This window comes from Schistocerca serialis, chromosome 8 (assembly GCF_023864345.2).
Source record: "Schistocerca serialis cubense isolate TAMUIC-IGC-003099 chromosome 8, iqSchSeri2.2, whole genome shotgun sequence".
Classification (NCBI taxonomy): Eukaryota; Metazoa; Arthropoda; class Insecta; order Orthoptera; family Acrididae; genus Schistocerca; species Schistocerca serialis.
Genome location: NC_064645.1, coordinates 481327635 through 481344316, shown reverse-complemented (window position 1 = coordinate 481344316; position 16682 = coordinate 481327635). Strand labels below are relative to the sequence as shown.

General features: G+C 39.3%; 2 protein-coding genes across 5 annotated transcripts in view; one reads left to right on the top strand and one right to left on the bottom strand.

Annotated features, from left to right (window-relative positions):
- Window positions 1–1011, bottom strand: part of LOC126417144 (polycomb protein Sfmbt-like) — a 299440-nt gene extending 298429 nt beyond the window's left edge. For all 3 annotated transcript variants that reach the window (XM_050085040.1, XM_050085042.1, XM_050085041.1), the window contains exon 1: window positions 801–1011. In XM_050085040.1, the coding sequence (XP_049940997.1) occupies window positions 801–822 (22 nt within the window). In that variant the 5' untranslated portion in view covers window positions 823–1011. The remainder of the gene's footprint in view (window positions 1–800) is intronic.
- A 707-nt stretch (window positions 1012–1718) lies between these two features.
- LOC126417143 (serine hydrolase-like protein) lies at window positions 1719–4350 on the top strand. Of its 2 annotated transcripts, XR_007575534.1 has the most exons (3): window positions 1719–2157; window positions 2301–3230; window positions 3311–3448. XR_007575534.1 is itself a non-coding variant. In XM_050085039.1 (2 exons), exons 1-2 carry the CDS (start codon window positions 2061–2063, stop codon window positions 4141–4143), a joined length of 930 nt encoding a protein of 309 aa, XP_049940996.1. In that variant the 5' UTR covers window positions 1746–2060; the 3' UTR covers window positions 4144–4350. The 2 variants fall into 2 exon arrangements, 1 of the variants encoding a protein (XP_049940996.1); XM_050085039.1 differs by lacking the exon at window positions 2301–3230 and having other exon boundaries at window positions 1746–2157; window positions 3311–4350.
- The last annotated feature ends 12332 nt before the right edge of the window (window positions 4351–16682 follow it).

Here is a 16682-nt window from a genome sequence, read left to right as displayed (position 1 = left end):
TAGATTTAAATTTTAGGCAGTTTTTATTTCACAATGTTATGCTAGAGTTACATATTAATGGGCTATGATTCAGATACGCCATTTATGAATTGCCTTCTTTTGTTCGACTGCGGGAGATTAAGTTGTGGTTTGCGACACTTCATTTCCGCTGCCATGTAGGCCCATTAGTGTAACCTTGCATTCTGTTACGTACTTTATTCAGAAACTGTATAAGAAGGCAACAAAATCTACGTGTACATAAGCTATCAACAAGAACGCAGTTACCGCGTAATAGTCGTCATTTACGCGGAAATCTAGAAAACCTTACAATACACCCAGGTAATCAAGCATGCCGTTCCACGACGGTATATTGACGCTAAGAAATCGGTATAAAATGCGTTCCAATGTCGTTTGCCAATTTTAGTAAGCTAACGAAAAAAGCCCTAAAATACGGGCATAATATATTGCTTACTTTCAGCGTGAAGGTGTTTCTCTGAGCGGAATTTGTTTGGTACGCACTATTACCAATAACTAGACGCACCATGTCACATAACTATGAGACAGCAAAGACGACAGTGGCAAACAACAGGCTAATAACAAACAACGAAATATACTCCTGTACAAATTTACTAATCAACAGAAGTTCACTATCGCAGAGCGCTTATCGTACGGCAATACATATCGGCAGAATTCGTACACAAACCATATTTGTTTATCCCATCACCAATATTACCCAGTCAGTCACGAAGATGGGGACAATTTTAGCCTAAACTATACTACACTTAACGTAACAGCATACATATTTTTAATAAACTACTAACCATCACGAGTCGCCATGTCCATGACAAAGAAACTCCAGGTTTAGATGATACACGAATTTAGAGGTCTGGACAGAACGAGACAATAATTTTACGGCTACTCTTCTTTTTGCATTACGTGGGAACTTAAGTATTCAATAAGAACTCACAACATTTAACACGTCAAATTTTCGAAAAACGAAACACACACAAATTCTAGTCCAAAGACTACCCAACACACTCCTGCTAATCAAACCAACGTTTACATAATTTATGAATTTGCAACACTGATGTTAAGCGCGCTGCACGCATGTGTTAAAGATTTAAGTAGAATATTAAATTATCTTATAAATACTTTTCCTTCTACTATTAACTCTAGTTATTCCTTTCATACAGCGCATCGTAAGACAAAACTGCTGCAGCTCAAAGACCTAAGTTAGTAAACATTTATTTTGTTTTGTTTTTAAGAACTTGCCCGCAAACGATATATACAGTGAGTTAATAGAATGTTTCTCAGTTAGTAATATTATTATTCTTTGTCAGACGCTGTGTTATATGGCGAAGATTTTTATTTTTACATCCACAAACAATCCTTTCAGTCTTCGCAGTAATACATCAAAACAATCAATTTTCTTACAACAATGTTATCAGTTATTTCTTTAAATTAATGTTTTACTGGGCACCTACGTAAATGGTCGCCGTTTGTGTCATACATTGCCCACTAGAAATTCGTAATGAGATGAAGGATCTGAAGCACCTCATGTGAGGCATTCAAATGAAATTTTACGGTAGCGGCTGATAGCTGATTATGACACATAATTTGTAATAAAATTATCAAAAAGTTCCACATGTTAATCAACGCTGGTGAGCGATGAGATTTGTTCTTGAAATGTTGCACATACTACAGCTACGATAAATGGAAATGTCGTGTGGCTAGGGCCTCCCGTCGGGTAGACCGTTCGCCTGGTGCAGGTCTTTCGATTTGAAATTCGATGACCATAAAATCATTTTGAAGACTCTAAAACATTATAATCAGCAATTTTTTGATCGTAATAGTTTTCAAAAGCTATGAGAGATGAAAAATATGACATGTCGCTTTAGTGACGAATTTAAACATCCCTTTTCAATACAATCTGTAGAGTGATATGTTCTGTAAGCTTTATCGCAGAGATAGTATTGCACGATTTGATACGCGGTTATCAAATACAAGTCATACAGTATATGTTGTCTGTACGTAAGAAATAGTGCGAAGTTCAAGGTACATGGTGAAGAATTTTCTGCATAATGTCAAAGGCAGTAACATCAGATGACAGTCCTAATGATCCGAACCCACTAACTTTTACTGAAATTGAAATACCTGTTCCTTGGGGCAAAATTGCAGGTAAATTATTTAGATACTTATATGTACGTACAGATATCACCGCCTGGAAAAAAGGTAGACTGTAGTATAAGTAGGCTCGTCCCTCAGTAATTTTACATCAAAAGAAATCCGTTTTCGTGTCATCAGACCTTTGTTTTTTTCAGCGATGACATGCGGCGATTCTTCCAGTCATCCCATTTTATGTCTGCATGGCTTACTGGATAATAGCGCGTCATTTGATAGACTCATGCACGCATTATCACTGAAATCACATTTCTTTGTAAGCATTGATCTCCCTGGCCACGGAAAATCATCACATTTGGAGCCTGGGACACAATATCGTTTCCTGGATTTTTTGACAGTTGTTCTGAGGATTAAACAGTACTTTCAATGGGAAAGGTTTTCTATTATAGGACACGAAATGGGAGGACTCTTAGGTCTTTATTTTGCAGCATATTTTCCTAAAGCTGTTGAGAAACTTGTCGTGCTGAATCCAGTGTGCTATTTGACACGAAACAAAGACCAAAGCCAACGATTTATAAAAACTGCTGAATCTGCTTATAAAGTGCAGCATCAACCCAAAGAAATTACTTTTACAACGTTGACTGATGCACTGGATTATATTTTAAATTTGCGGAAGACTAAATTGTCCAGCGAATTACTTCCAGTTTTACTAAGAAATGTCTACCCTGTTGGTAACATGTATATGTTGTCCATAGACAGTAGAATTAGTGCATTAGAATTCCCAGTAATAAGTGAGAAACAGTTGTATCAAATTTTTAATAAAATAACATGCGAGCTTTTTATCATCACTTCTTCAGATAAAAGAGAAGATTTTAAAATGTTGCCAGTTGCTTATTTTACCCGTTTATTTAAGAAAAACTGTGTAAGATTTGGAACCATCACATTAAAAGGAGACACTGATCTACATTTACACAAGCCAAAAACAGTTTCGTCTCAAGTACGGCAATTATTTTTGGACTTTAGGTCATCTTTATGAAAGTTTCAATATACCTATCAATGTGAACTGTAAATTCAAAACACTAATGTGGTGGTTGTTATGATCTATTGGTTTACCGGAATATAGAGTCAAGGTGATCAGATTTTAACTTGACAATAGTTATTCAGCTGTAAAGACACAAAAATAATTAAGTTATATCAAATTACATTGCAGCAAAGGTTTGGGGAGCCGCAGACAATATACCACTTCTTGCTGTGCATGGACTTCAAGACAACGCTGGGACATTTGATCGCCTTGTGCCCTTTTTGCCAAAACATTTTTACATAGTTTGCATAGATTTACCTGGTCATGGTTGTTCATCACATTTTCCATCTGGATTTGTCTTGCATTATATGGATTATATATTGTCTGTTAGGAGGGTTGTTGATTTTTTTAAGTGGAAGCAGTTTTACTTCTTAGGACACAGCTATGGTGCACAGTTGGGTGCTTATTTTAGTGCATTCTGGCCAGAACATATAATCAAACTTGTAATGTTGGATGCAATATCTACATTTGTGTATTCAGACTTTATGGATAGATTTCCTGTCAGTTCTTCCCGACTATTGAATATGGAGAACCGAATTGCCAAGAAGCAACCCCCTGCTTATAGTTTTGAGGAAGCATTACAGAGAATGTTAGAGAGTAGAATTAGCAAATTAACTGACGATGCTGCTAAAACTCTAATTATGCGCTCACTTGTCAAAAGAAATAATGGTGTTGGATTCTCAACCGATCAGCGGTTAAAATTTGCTGCTTGGGTACCGTGGGGTCCTGAGCAAAATGTAAATATCTTACAACGGATCAGATGTCCACAACTCATTGTGTTAGCATCACAGTCACTGCCAATATTGAGCCAATCATTCAGTAGAGAAATGAAAATGTTCAGGTCAAGAAGAAATTTCACTTGTATTGTTGTAGATGGAAATCATGACGTTCACAATAATCAACCTGAAATAGTGGGACCAATTGTAACAAAATTTTTTACTGCAGATAAGAGTTCCTTGTAATGTGTGTAAATGCTCGGAATTGTTCTATTGTGAGCAAAATATTATAATTCATATATGTATCTATTTTCAAAATCAGTATTACTATAGGTAAACAAGAAATGGTTTAATTTTGTATATATTATTTGTATTTGGGTCACAGAATGAGTGCTGTGTGTCATGTAAATACAAGTAAAATAAAATGATGTACTAATGGTACCTGAACTAATATTCTGGTGATTTTTTTTATTTATTTCCCCAATGTTTACTGCATGCTATTGTTGCAAATGCATATTTACTTGATTCATCATAGGATCAAAAATGAAAATTTGCTCTATGGTAGGCACACAGCTATTTATTTACATTTCACTTTCTTTTGGATTCACACATGTACTTTTCAAAATTTCATAAATACATGCAGTCTTGATTACATGTTAAATGATTTAGTGAAAGAGTTGTCTGGTATACAAGTCACATAAGCAATGTTCAAACATCTTGAGTTAGGCTGCACTTACCTGGTTCATTACCTCATGTGACTTTGTGTAAAAAGCATCCAACAAGGATATTTTATATCAAAACAAATAGGTGTGTTTTGCTACTAGGAAATGCTCTATGTACACACTCAATAACTTGCCAACTGCTGCTTCCCTTAAATGTCCCTTGACACACTTTCTGCAAGTTACAGATAATCTTCCACTGCTCGTATTTTGTCCTCTTATGGCTTCAGAATTCCAAAGTGCATATTCCACACCTGTCAAGAAATAGATGTCCCGCACCATGCTTTGCCAGTCACCTGGCATACCTCACTTACCCACTGATCGGCCACAAGTGAATGCCTCCCCCCCCTCTCCTTGTGAATCAATACCACCCTGGCTGGAGTACCTGAATCACGTTCTCTGTCAGATTTTCTGCTGCTCTTTTTCAAGCCCTGAAATCCTCTCCACCATCCATCCTCCCCAAAGTGGTATTTCGCCACTGACCCCCCCCCCCCCCCCTCATGCCTATTCAATGCCCTTGCTTATTCCTATTCCATCACTGCGCCCAATCCCTTGTCCTGTGGCTCATGTCACTGTAAAATACCTACTTGCAAGAGCTGTCTTATATGTCCTCCCACTACCACCTACTCCAGTCTTGTCACCCAAGAAGGTAGTACAGTGTTTAGCACATTGGACTTGCTTCTGGAAGGACAGCAGTTCAATTCTGTGTCAATCCATCCTGATTTAGGTTTTCCGTGATTTCCCAAAAGTGCGCAGCTGATTTCATTCCACATTCTTTTGTAATCAGAGCTAGTGCTCCACCTCTAATGACTTCACTGACGATGGGATGTTAAAGTCTAATCTTCCTTTATTCTTTTCTATGCTGTCGCTGGCATTTCCTTCCTTATCAAAGTTACTTGTGAAAGGAGCCATGTGGTCTACCAACATAGCTGCAAATACTGTGTGGCATTTTACATGGGCATGACCATAACAAGCTGTTTGTTCGCACGAATGGTAATCACCAAACAGTGGCCAAAAGACAGCTGGACCATCCTGTAGACATGGTGTGCTTGACTTTAGTTGCTTCACAGTCCGTGCCATCTGGATTCTTCCCACCAACACCAGCGTTTCTGAATTGCACAGGAGGGAACTCGTCCTGCAGCGTATCCTTTGTTTTCTTAACTCCCCTGCCCCTCCCCCCTTCCCCAGACAGCACTACAGCATATTCCACCACCTCTACCTTGCAATCCCTCCTCCATCTCACATCATGCATCTTCTGTGTGGAAGCCATTGTCACTATTCAGTGCAATCAGGTGTCTATGTCTGGAAGTGACAGTGGCTGTGTGTGTGGAGTTGTGCATTATGAATGTGTGTGTGTTTCCCTAAGTCTGATGAAGAACTTTGATAGCTTAGTCTGCTTTTAAACGTGCCTGTCTGCCACTCATTGCCTCATTTATGTGTGAGTAGCAATCTGTCCGAATTCATATTGTTGTTATTCTGTTTCGTTATTTGAAATGTACTGCTCTAGGAGCTGTCTCATTGAGTAAAAACAGTGATGCCATGTAAGACTTCATGGCTTTACTGAATTATGTATTGCCTTCAATAGAGTTTATACTTTGGGGGACTTATTAAACAGCTGAAGGCTGGAACATTCCCTTTAAACAAAGTAGTGTATTAGTATATGACACATGCAGATTTGAGTTTATTCAATTGTAAAGTTTGTGAAGGTCACTGTTTTCCTTTAATCTGCATTCAGTTGATATTGTCTTTTTAAGAATTTGATGATCACAAGAATGTATAAGCAAAGCAATGATAACATCTCCACCTTGTGTGTGTGTGTATAGGTATGCAAAGTACTCATTTTTGACAATCTTTTCTTCGCTTCTCATTATTACATGCTTGTAGTACGCAAAGGCATAGCTATCAGTACATATTTTGTCATTTACTTGATCAACGTATTCATTCCATTTCAGATTATCTTTTAGTTGTACCCCAAAGAATTTAAATTCTTTGTTAGTTTTAATTGGTTGCTTGTAAACGTTTCCAGATGGTTGAGATGGGTTTGTGTTTTTGTTTGGTGTTAAAAGTTCATGAAACTGTCTTTTGCCATTTATGGTTATTCTGTTGTTTACAGTGCAGGCGTTACCTTTTCCAGTAGCCAAGTTCACTGATTTCTGTGCTGTTGCAGTGTCATACACTTTGAGAAGCAGTTTTCATCCACAAATATAATCATTTTGTGAGCTTCTAGATTCAGGCTTCAGTCATTAACATTCAGGAAAGTAGCAACAGTTCCAACATTAAGCCCCAAGGCACAACTTGCTTGACACTCCCACTCTCACTTTCAGATATAATTTCAGTTGCCGACTTAAGTTGGTTGTCTGTTTACATCATACAGACCATCTGTAAGTGAATGCTTAAGAATGATGCAATTGATTCGTCTTCTAATACCATCTGTCCAATTTTTATCAGCAATATTTTGTGACCACTTTATCAAAAGCCTCTGACCAAGTTAAAAATATGCCTGTAATGGGTTGTTTCGTATCCAAGAGATTTAGTATTGTGTTAATGCAGTAATAAACTGCTGTTTGTATTAAATTTGTTTTGCCTAAAACTCTGTTGATATATAGTCAGCATATTCTTTTTATCAATTAAGCTCATTAGCTTTTCGTACTTAATTTTTTCATTCATTTTAGATAAGCATAGTGGGAGTGTAATAGGTTGATAATTGTTCATATCTTTTTTCTCAAAAATGGTATTACTTTTGAGATTTCCATTGCCTCTGGGATAGCACTTGCTTGGAAAGAAAAGTTACAGTGTTGGATTGGATCAGCAATAGTGTGTATGCAGTTCTTCATGACAGTTGCATATCATCAATCCCAATAGCATAAAAAGATTTTAATCCTCCTAGGGCTTTTATATTGATTTTAAGTCCCATAGTGCTCAGAGCTTTTATATTGTCTTTGTGACTGCACTAATGAATATTGATTTTTTGCTTGTGTGAAGTGAATTTTCTGATTTACTATTTCATCTGTTGTATTTCGGTTATTTTTCACAATTGTTCAGGTATGTTTGTACAGAATTTGTTGAATGTGGTCACCAGAGCTCAGAATTAGTTATCATTTCATTTCTGTGTTTAATTCCTATATTTGTATGCATTCTTTGTTTCACCCTCTTCTTATATTTTTTCACACTGCTTTTACTTTGTTGTTGGATTTGTCAGTGTGCTCATCATTGTGCATCCTTTCAGTATCATTACTTAGTTTGCACAACTTATGAAATATTCTCTTATTCTGGCAGAATGTTTTCATTCCACTACTTCTGTCTCTGGCTGTCATTTAAGCTAATTGTTATTTAATGTTATTGTTTTCCATGTAAATGCTCTTTGGAAGCAGCAAACTATTAACTCTGATTCATACGCCACTAAACCTAGAGTGAGCGGTTATTTGGAACAGGAATGTGAAAGAAAGCTACCCAGGTTTCAACTGAGAACCTCTATGGCGACCCTAGAAGAACTGTGACAAGCAGCGAAAGTATGTGATGATTCTAAATCAGTACTCATATTTCGTTACATAGGAAAGATTCCAAAAATTATTTTAACAAGTGTTTAGGAATATTGCTTATTTTCCAAATCCATTCTGACTAGAGCTAAAACTTGGAGCAAGCCGTAATGATTTCATAAAAAGGTAGTGAGATCTGAACATACAGCATGCTTCAACTTGAGGCATTAACTGAATTTGCTAGCCTAAGAAATTTTTATAACTTCCATAGGTTTCAAGATTCCCACAATTGATAAGCTTCATTGCTAAATCTCCTGGAACACGTTGGACTAGATAATAAGATTAGATATATCATCAGTGATATGGTACATACACATCCTACTAACAATTCAAGTGTCTACATGAAATCTGGAAAATTTTAACATCAAAAGGGTAATGAGATGAGAACAAGTTATTATGTGTCCTCTTCAACTATGTCTTCAAAAATGGAAAAGCCCTCATAAAAAAGATAGTAAAAAGTAGACGCAGTTTAAGAAGGCTTGAATTACACTGAAGATGTAGTGTGTTTCTTCAGTTCCCTTGTAAATGCGCAATAATTCCAAGACTGTGCTGGATAGAAAATGATTTAAATAGTCATCTCAGAAACTGAACCCTCTGCACACTGCAGGAACAAATATATAAAGCAGTGTTCTACTCACTGCTAGGCGAAAAAGCCATTGTAATTTGTAGTGAATCTACAAACTAACTCATTTGTAAATTATGTGTTAACAATGACCAGTGCAAACATACAAACAAAACATACATTCTTGCTGCCTAGCAACAGCTGCCCTATAGAAGTTTGTTGCTCTAACTGCATTGTATTAATTGGTTTAATCTAGCTGTGTTTGAGTATACACAAATTCTGACCTCACATTCCACTAGCCCACTAAGTTAAGTCACAGAAAGTGTGTGGTCTTGCCTCAATAAAGAGGACTGTGATATTCACAATGTGGGTGTTAATGATACTACGTTATTAAATTACTGGTCCTGACTCATCCCAATTCGCCATGTTTTACTGAAGTTTGTGGGGATGGTTCAAATTTTTGAGTCAGGTACGAACCCTTTTGCAAATAAGCCTACAGCACTGCAACAGTTGTCAACAGGAACTAACTGTGTAGCTGAAGAATTGGTAAAAGTTACATATTGGATCTCGTCTCTTGAATTTTCCAATATGACAAAGACAAACACATTAGGCTTCTTACCGCTCAGTTTGTTATCACAACCAGATTTTCTGCTTTCATTTTGTTGGCTTTGCCAGCTCTCAGCCAAATTGTCATATACCAACCTATCCTAGACCTCGGACTCCACTACAGCTCAGTGTGTCACCACAACCAAGATTTCAGGTGGGCTCAAATACATAACTTTAGCTGAAACATTAGATGAAACCCACCATGTCATCAGCCAACTAGTGTGTTCTGGATAAATCAGTGTCACACTACAGGATACCATGGATGTCACCATGGCTAACCCCACCTAAGAAAACAGGCACTGGGAAGGGGGGAAGAGAGAGAGAGAGAGAGAGAGAGAGAGAGAGAGAGAGAGAGTATGTGTGTGTGTGTGTGTGTGTGTGTGTGTGTGTGTGTGTGTGTGTGTGTGTGGCATGGGGGGGGGGGGCAGATGAAATGAAGACCTTTACACACCAAAAATCAAGAAACTCAGTGGTAAGAGGTGGTTTGTAAATTGTTGCCAGCAACATTTTACACAGTAACCAATGCATGATGGCAAACTAGTGCACCTAGTACCAGAGCAATTGCTGATCCTATAAAGTATATCCAAAGCAAATACTTTGAAACCACTGCTTGGAGAATGTCAGCTGAAAGAGAATTCAGAAAACAGTCCATAGAGGAAATATACCCCAAATACTAAAATGTTGACACCAGGATGAAGTGAGTCTTGAAACAATCCAAAAGTAACAGCAATCATGTGCTCCACTTGAATGCAGTGCAAACATGAAAGACATATGGTGGATAGAAAAGAGGTGTAGAAACACAAAATATACTCACTGAACTGGAGATACAATCACAGGGTGGACGTTGCAGAGATAATCATCCCCCCCACACACACACCTTTTTTTGTTGAACATCAAACAATTTCATTTGGTCTCAAGGTGGAGAATCAGTTTCTTTGTACTTTCATTACTATGAAGGGACTTCAATTAGCAATGAAGCAAAACATCTATCACTGCCTCAGCTTGGTAACACTTGTTATTCGGTGACTGCAATTTTGTTATTCAACACAACCACAATGGAATGTGGCCCTCAGAATCACTTCCAACAACACAGATCTCACAAACCAAAAGATGGCCATGCTGAAGCAAAAACAAAGCTTCTCATTTAGGGCCTTAGGCCAGTTGTGTTAAACTCAGACTGAAGTCCCCTGCTATACCTGCAGGATAGGACAGATAGTTTAATTTGTGGAAAGGGGGCCAACATGAGTGGCTGTCAGTTGCACTAGAACATACTACTTTATTCATTTGAACATTAGAAGAGTAAAGAAAACAATAAAAACAGAGTAAGCCAAACATTAAATCAATTCCCAGGTAAATGCGCCATTCATCTCAGGCTTCATGGGCAAAACAACTTTAATTTAAAACTGGCTGAAGGCCAATAATTTAAGACTCAAAAACAGGAATTTGAATTTAAAAGGCAGAAGGCCTTATCTTAAAACATTTCTCTAAATTAGTCTGAAGGCCCAAACAATCTCATGCCTTAAGGGCAAAACAACTTTAATTTAAAATCAGCTAGAAGCCTTACATAAACAAACAACAAGGACAAATAAGAAAAGGCAGCGCATCAAACGGTGCTCACAAGCTTCCAAGAGTCGGCCTGGAATTCAAACACTAATGCTTGCTTAGGTGAGACAGACAGTCAGCCCAACAATTCTCAATCTGACGGCAACCCAACCAACAGACATTCAATGTACTAAGCAACAGGATAACTTCTGCTCCACCAGACCAGCACACAACAGAGAGTTCAATGCAATAACGCAGGACGTATCGGTGCCCACAGCGAAGTACACATTCAGCTGTCAAAGTACACACCGTGCTGGACAGCCACAACACTACGAGGAAAATACACTGCCTGAATTTACGTCAATGGCCAGGGCAGGTAACTGGAACATTAACGGCCACAAGGCAGAAGATTCCACTGGTGCACTTCAATTAAAAAATAACCATGTTAAGTTAAACTCCACAGGAGGGCGGCTAGAGTTTCGCCAACTTGGAAACGCACGTTGTTGCTCACGGGATTGCCCCAACAGCCCACAACAAAATTCAAACGACACAATGTGAACAGTTGAGGCTGGCTGGTAGATTAAGTAAAGATGCAACTTTTGTGTGCACGATCGGTAAGTCACGGACCTCGTAGCAATGGGAACAGTCCCCAAACCCCGACTGCGCATGGACGCTGGCAGCAGCCACAGCCAGATACGCGCCACGGAGACTTCCTCGCTGCTCCACGCCAACCAATCAACTGCCTGCACACGGGACACCCGGAAACTATAAGCACGAGGCCAAAGATAGTACAAGGAAGTGAATATTGATACCACTGCTGCTGTGACTTGCGGAGAGAGAGGATAACAGCATAATCACGATAACTATGGGAGACTAATCACAGAATAGCAACCAAGGTTTAATGCAAAGCATATCACAAGCCAGCCACGTCTCACAGACTTCAGCAAAACTCTCTGATGGATTGTTAAAACATGATTGTAATGGTGGCTGGGACATGGCTGCTGACTGCCAAGCATACAAAATGGCTTCAAAAAATTAATGGAAGTGTATGACCTATGTGCAATATTAATGAGTGACATCTTGGACATAGCTTCCTCAGTGCACTCTTGTTGTAAACCTCAGCTGCTTAAAACTGCACGAGAGACTGATTCATAAGTTTTTTACAGGCATCTGCTGACTGCTTCACATTCATTGGTCAAGCAATGATATGGTGGCCCCACACAGAATACCAGGAGGATTCCACAATATTTTACATCATAGATACTGCTAATACTGAAATTTCTCTGCCACTGACCATTAAACTATTACAATATTGATACGGTATGTGTGTACCCTCTACAGCCACATCTGTCCAGGATATCTACCATAGGACAGCTTGTTTTGTTTGACAGTTGGCTGAGAAAATGGGCTAACAATGTTACCTCACAAATCACAAGCAGAAGTGTTTATTCACAGAGGTGTTCGGAATCTTGCTCTGCAGATGAAGGTGGGAGACCATGTAAGTAACATCAACTGCATGCATCCTGAGACTAATCCACAAGTCACAACTAATGTTATAATATGTCTGCATCAGACATCTGCTTCCGAGGCTATAGCAAGTGATAAATGTTCTCGGTGCACTGGGCCATATTGGGTGTGGAACATATCCTGCCACAATGCTCACCCTGTCCAGATCACTGATGTGTCTTCAATTAGATTATGGTCCATCTTTTACCACATAGCATCCACTTAGTATTCACCAAATACGACAAAAGTCAGTGCCACCCTGTTTGAACTGTTTCTTCAACATCAACTAATGCAATCCAACTGAATTTTTCTCAAATTAGCTGACCTATAGAAGCTTCTTCAGCCATATTACCATTTCTGTATTGAAATAAAAATCACATTGCTATTTAACAAGAACACTTTCTTACTATCTAGTTCACACAACTAACCAGCAATTCAAAATTCCTCTTTCCCTGATACTCAATCCTTGCAACATGCACTTCCTCCCCAAAAGTGACAGGTCAAACATTAACAAAATATTTAAGACAACTGTGTAAATGTAGTGGCTAGATGTGATTAAGATATTCACTGATAATTCAAAAATAACTGATCAACCATTGGTAGGTGCCGTTCCTCAGCACATGTCAGTGTTCCCTCAGAGGTGGTGTCCATCTTGCAAGTTCTCCATTTTTTAAGGCGATTTGGGCTGAATAAGATCTATATCATGTCTGACTCATTCAGCGTACTATCAGGTCTCACTGCCCTAAGAAGAGAGAAGGGCTACAGTTTTCATCTTATGAACGTAAACCAGAAAGTGACTGAACTGCATCAGTATTACACAAGTAAACAAACCTCCTCTTAAGTATGCAATGCACAACAGGCACATATCTGAACTTAAATTGGTGGCATATAATTCGTGGTAAGGAGATTGGGAAGAGACATGGTGACAGAGAGGCTGCCACAATTATAATCTATAAACTGTCTGCCCACCTACATGATTAGTGGTTTATGGATTGGGCAAGTTGTACATGCTACCTAATGCACGTCACCATTCCCTACTTGCCTCCACAGGACAAGTGTCAAAGAAACCCTAACTTGTATCTTCCTGGCAGATTAAAACTGCTTGCTGGACTGAAACTCAAACTCAGGACCTTTGCCTTTCGTGGGCAAGTGCTCTACCAACTGAGCTACCCTAGCACAACTCACGACCCGCCCTCACAGCTTTAATTTCGGCAGTACCTCGTCTCCTACCTTTTAAACTTCACAGAAGTTCTCCTGTGAACCTGGTTCACAAGAGAGCTTCTGTGAAGTTTAGAAGGTGCTTGGGTAGCTCAGTTGATAGAGCACTTGCCTGCAAAAGGCAAAGGTCCCGAGTTCAAGTCTCGGTCCGGCACACAGTTTTAATCTGCCAGGAAGTTTCATAACTGTGCACACTCCGCTGCAGAGTGAAGATTTCATTCTGGAGACCCTAACTTGTTCATGAAACTTAACATCAGGTGATTTAAATCACACACTTCTTGTGTGAGTAGATAGTGATTGAGAAATAGCTTTGTGCAACAGACTAAGAGAACTCAAATGCCAATTTACCACCAATATCAAAACAGGCCTCACATCAAAAAAAGAAAAAGAAAAAAATCACAAAATAATCATGGACTTTTTAATATGTTGTATTCAACACATATAATTATCAGCCACAATGTGCTACGTAATTTGTTGTTATCAGATATACTATGCACCAATGTAATATGGTAATGACTGAATAGTATACACACAAAGTATCTTTGTAATTAAATAAAAAACATACAGAATTCATGAGTCATATCACACACCCTGTCTCTCTTCTTCCAGTCTATGTCCTTTCCACAGCAACAACAATGGTAAACACTGGACACTGTTATCACATTAGCTACGTGGTGACAAATGTTATAATTATCTGACCACATTACGTTATTGTTCTTTCATTCAGTGGGCAGAGGAAAATTTAACTAACTGTTTAACATTTTTGTTGAATCAGTGTGAAATTGATGATTACGATGTGAAAGGTACATGTATAGTCAATTTGTTCATTCATTTTGCTCTGTAGAACCCATAAAGAAGGAAAACCTCCAGGCTTGCATAATCAGTCAAGGTAAAGAGCAACAAAAGAAAGAGAAGTGACTCTTAGAAATGTAATCTGTACAGTGTATTGACAATAAACTTTCACTTCACTGTTTAACACATCGACTGCCTAAAGGCCGCTGACAGCCACAGCAGAGCCTCACACCTGATGCCGTGGCCCAGCCAGGCCCGATAGTGAAACATCCATCACTACACACGCAGCAGTCAACGTGTTAATAGTATTTATGGTTACATAGCTCAATTAAACATAGTAAGTTAGAAGGGAGGTCTGTTATATTGGTAACTTAACATTTACTTAATAGCATCGGCATTAAAACAAAAAAGAAAAACACATCTGTAGCAACAGGGGCCTATTTATGGCACACTAACAAACTATAAGGTTCTGTTCAAAATTATTGCCTAGCCAATACATACCATAGGTCAGAGGAGTTTTATTTAGGGTAGGGAGGGTAGAAACAAAAGAAGTTCAGAGACAAGTTGAAAATGACATTCACATTGATAAAGCAGGCAGCCAGAAAGCAAATTTTAATACACACAGTTCATGCAACACAGCCCTTAATTGAAATTGGAGATGTTCAGGAATTGACAGAAAAGTGAGGTTCACCAAGTTGTAATTCAGCCAGTGCACAAAATTAGTTATCTTTATTGCATCAGAATATCTGAGGACTGAGAGGTAAGCTTAATGAGTTGCTTATTTGTGGTTGAAGAATTAGAGTTGAGTAAACCAGTTGATATAACCTGCCTCTCTGTATATCATGTTACCAATGGTGTAGATATCGTTGTAATCAGGTATAAGTACAACATGGCCAGTAAACTGACACAACTTTATTCCATGGAAGCATTAACAACTTGAACACAGTACTTAAGTAACATTCAGGAGGAACCAATTCTGTACAAAAAGAGCTGTAGCCATGCACAAGGAGAACTGAGACCTAGTATTAAGTTGGCTAGCCTTAAATAGACTGGGGCCCAAGGCCCTCTCGCTGTCTCTCTCACTCACTCAGTAACACACTCTGTGCCCACCTTCCAGTGTCAAACCATATGGCAACACCAGTAATGCCAGGGCTGTTTCCATGTCAATCACGGACATCGGCCCCTGGTGACGTCGCTCGCGGTGCTGATGATACTGGTATCAGCGGTTGATCGGGGACAGGTGGAGGAATCCCTGATGATGGTGTCAGAAGCAATAATAGAGGAACTACTGGTTTGGCACCAAGGATGGCTGCCCTTGCCTGAATGGGATTGGAATACTGGCAGCAGCAGGTAATGTGACTCCTGATGTGGATGGGCACGGAGGCAATGGTGTGACCTGCCAACCACACGAAGGCGGAGCTTATCATGGTGCCTCGAGCAGAGGCTGTCCATCACGCAGATGTTGCAGAGACCACTCCAGGCATCTGGCAATGACAACCTGAATCCATGTAGGGTGACATCTAAAACCGCACACCGAGACAGCCACACCTGCTGGAAGAGGCACAGCAGCTGCATGGGTTGATGTCCAGGTGGAGAATGCAGAAGTTGTAGCAGTTTCTTCACCTGGCACCCATGGAGTAGCTCTGCAGGGTTCTTCTCACTGAGCAGTGTGAAATGGTACAAGGAGAGAAACCAATCAAAGGCAAAGTTGGACAAAGAGTTGGCAAACTACTTTTTCATCTGAGTTTTGAACATTCGCACTAGGCATTCTGCCTCACCATTAGATCGTGGATAAAATGGCGGTGCAAGGATGTGATGGATACCGTGGGAATCACAAAATGACACATCCTCTTGGGATCAAAATTGTGGACCATTATCACACACTAATATCCAGTTCACCTGGTCCTCATCAAGCCAAAAATCAATCTTTCTCAATTTTGACCTCCACCTCAAAGATGGCTACATCAGTACCTCCATCTAAATCAAACCTACCAACCACCAAAATACCTCCACTCTGATGTCTGCCACTCATTCCATACCAAGAAGCCCTTCGTTGCAGCCTAGCCACACATGCCATTGAATCTGTAGTGATGAGCAGTCCCTCTCTAAATATGCTAAGAGTCTCACTGAGGCCTTCACGGACTAAAATTATCCTCCTAACATTATCCAGAAATGCACCTCCCATTTCTCGTCCTTACAGTCACCTACCACCTCTCAAACACCCACTGTCTGCGCACAAAGGAAAATTCCTCTTATGATTCAGTACCATGCAGGACTGGAGCAACTGAATCACATTCTCACTCC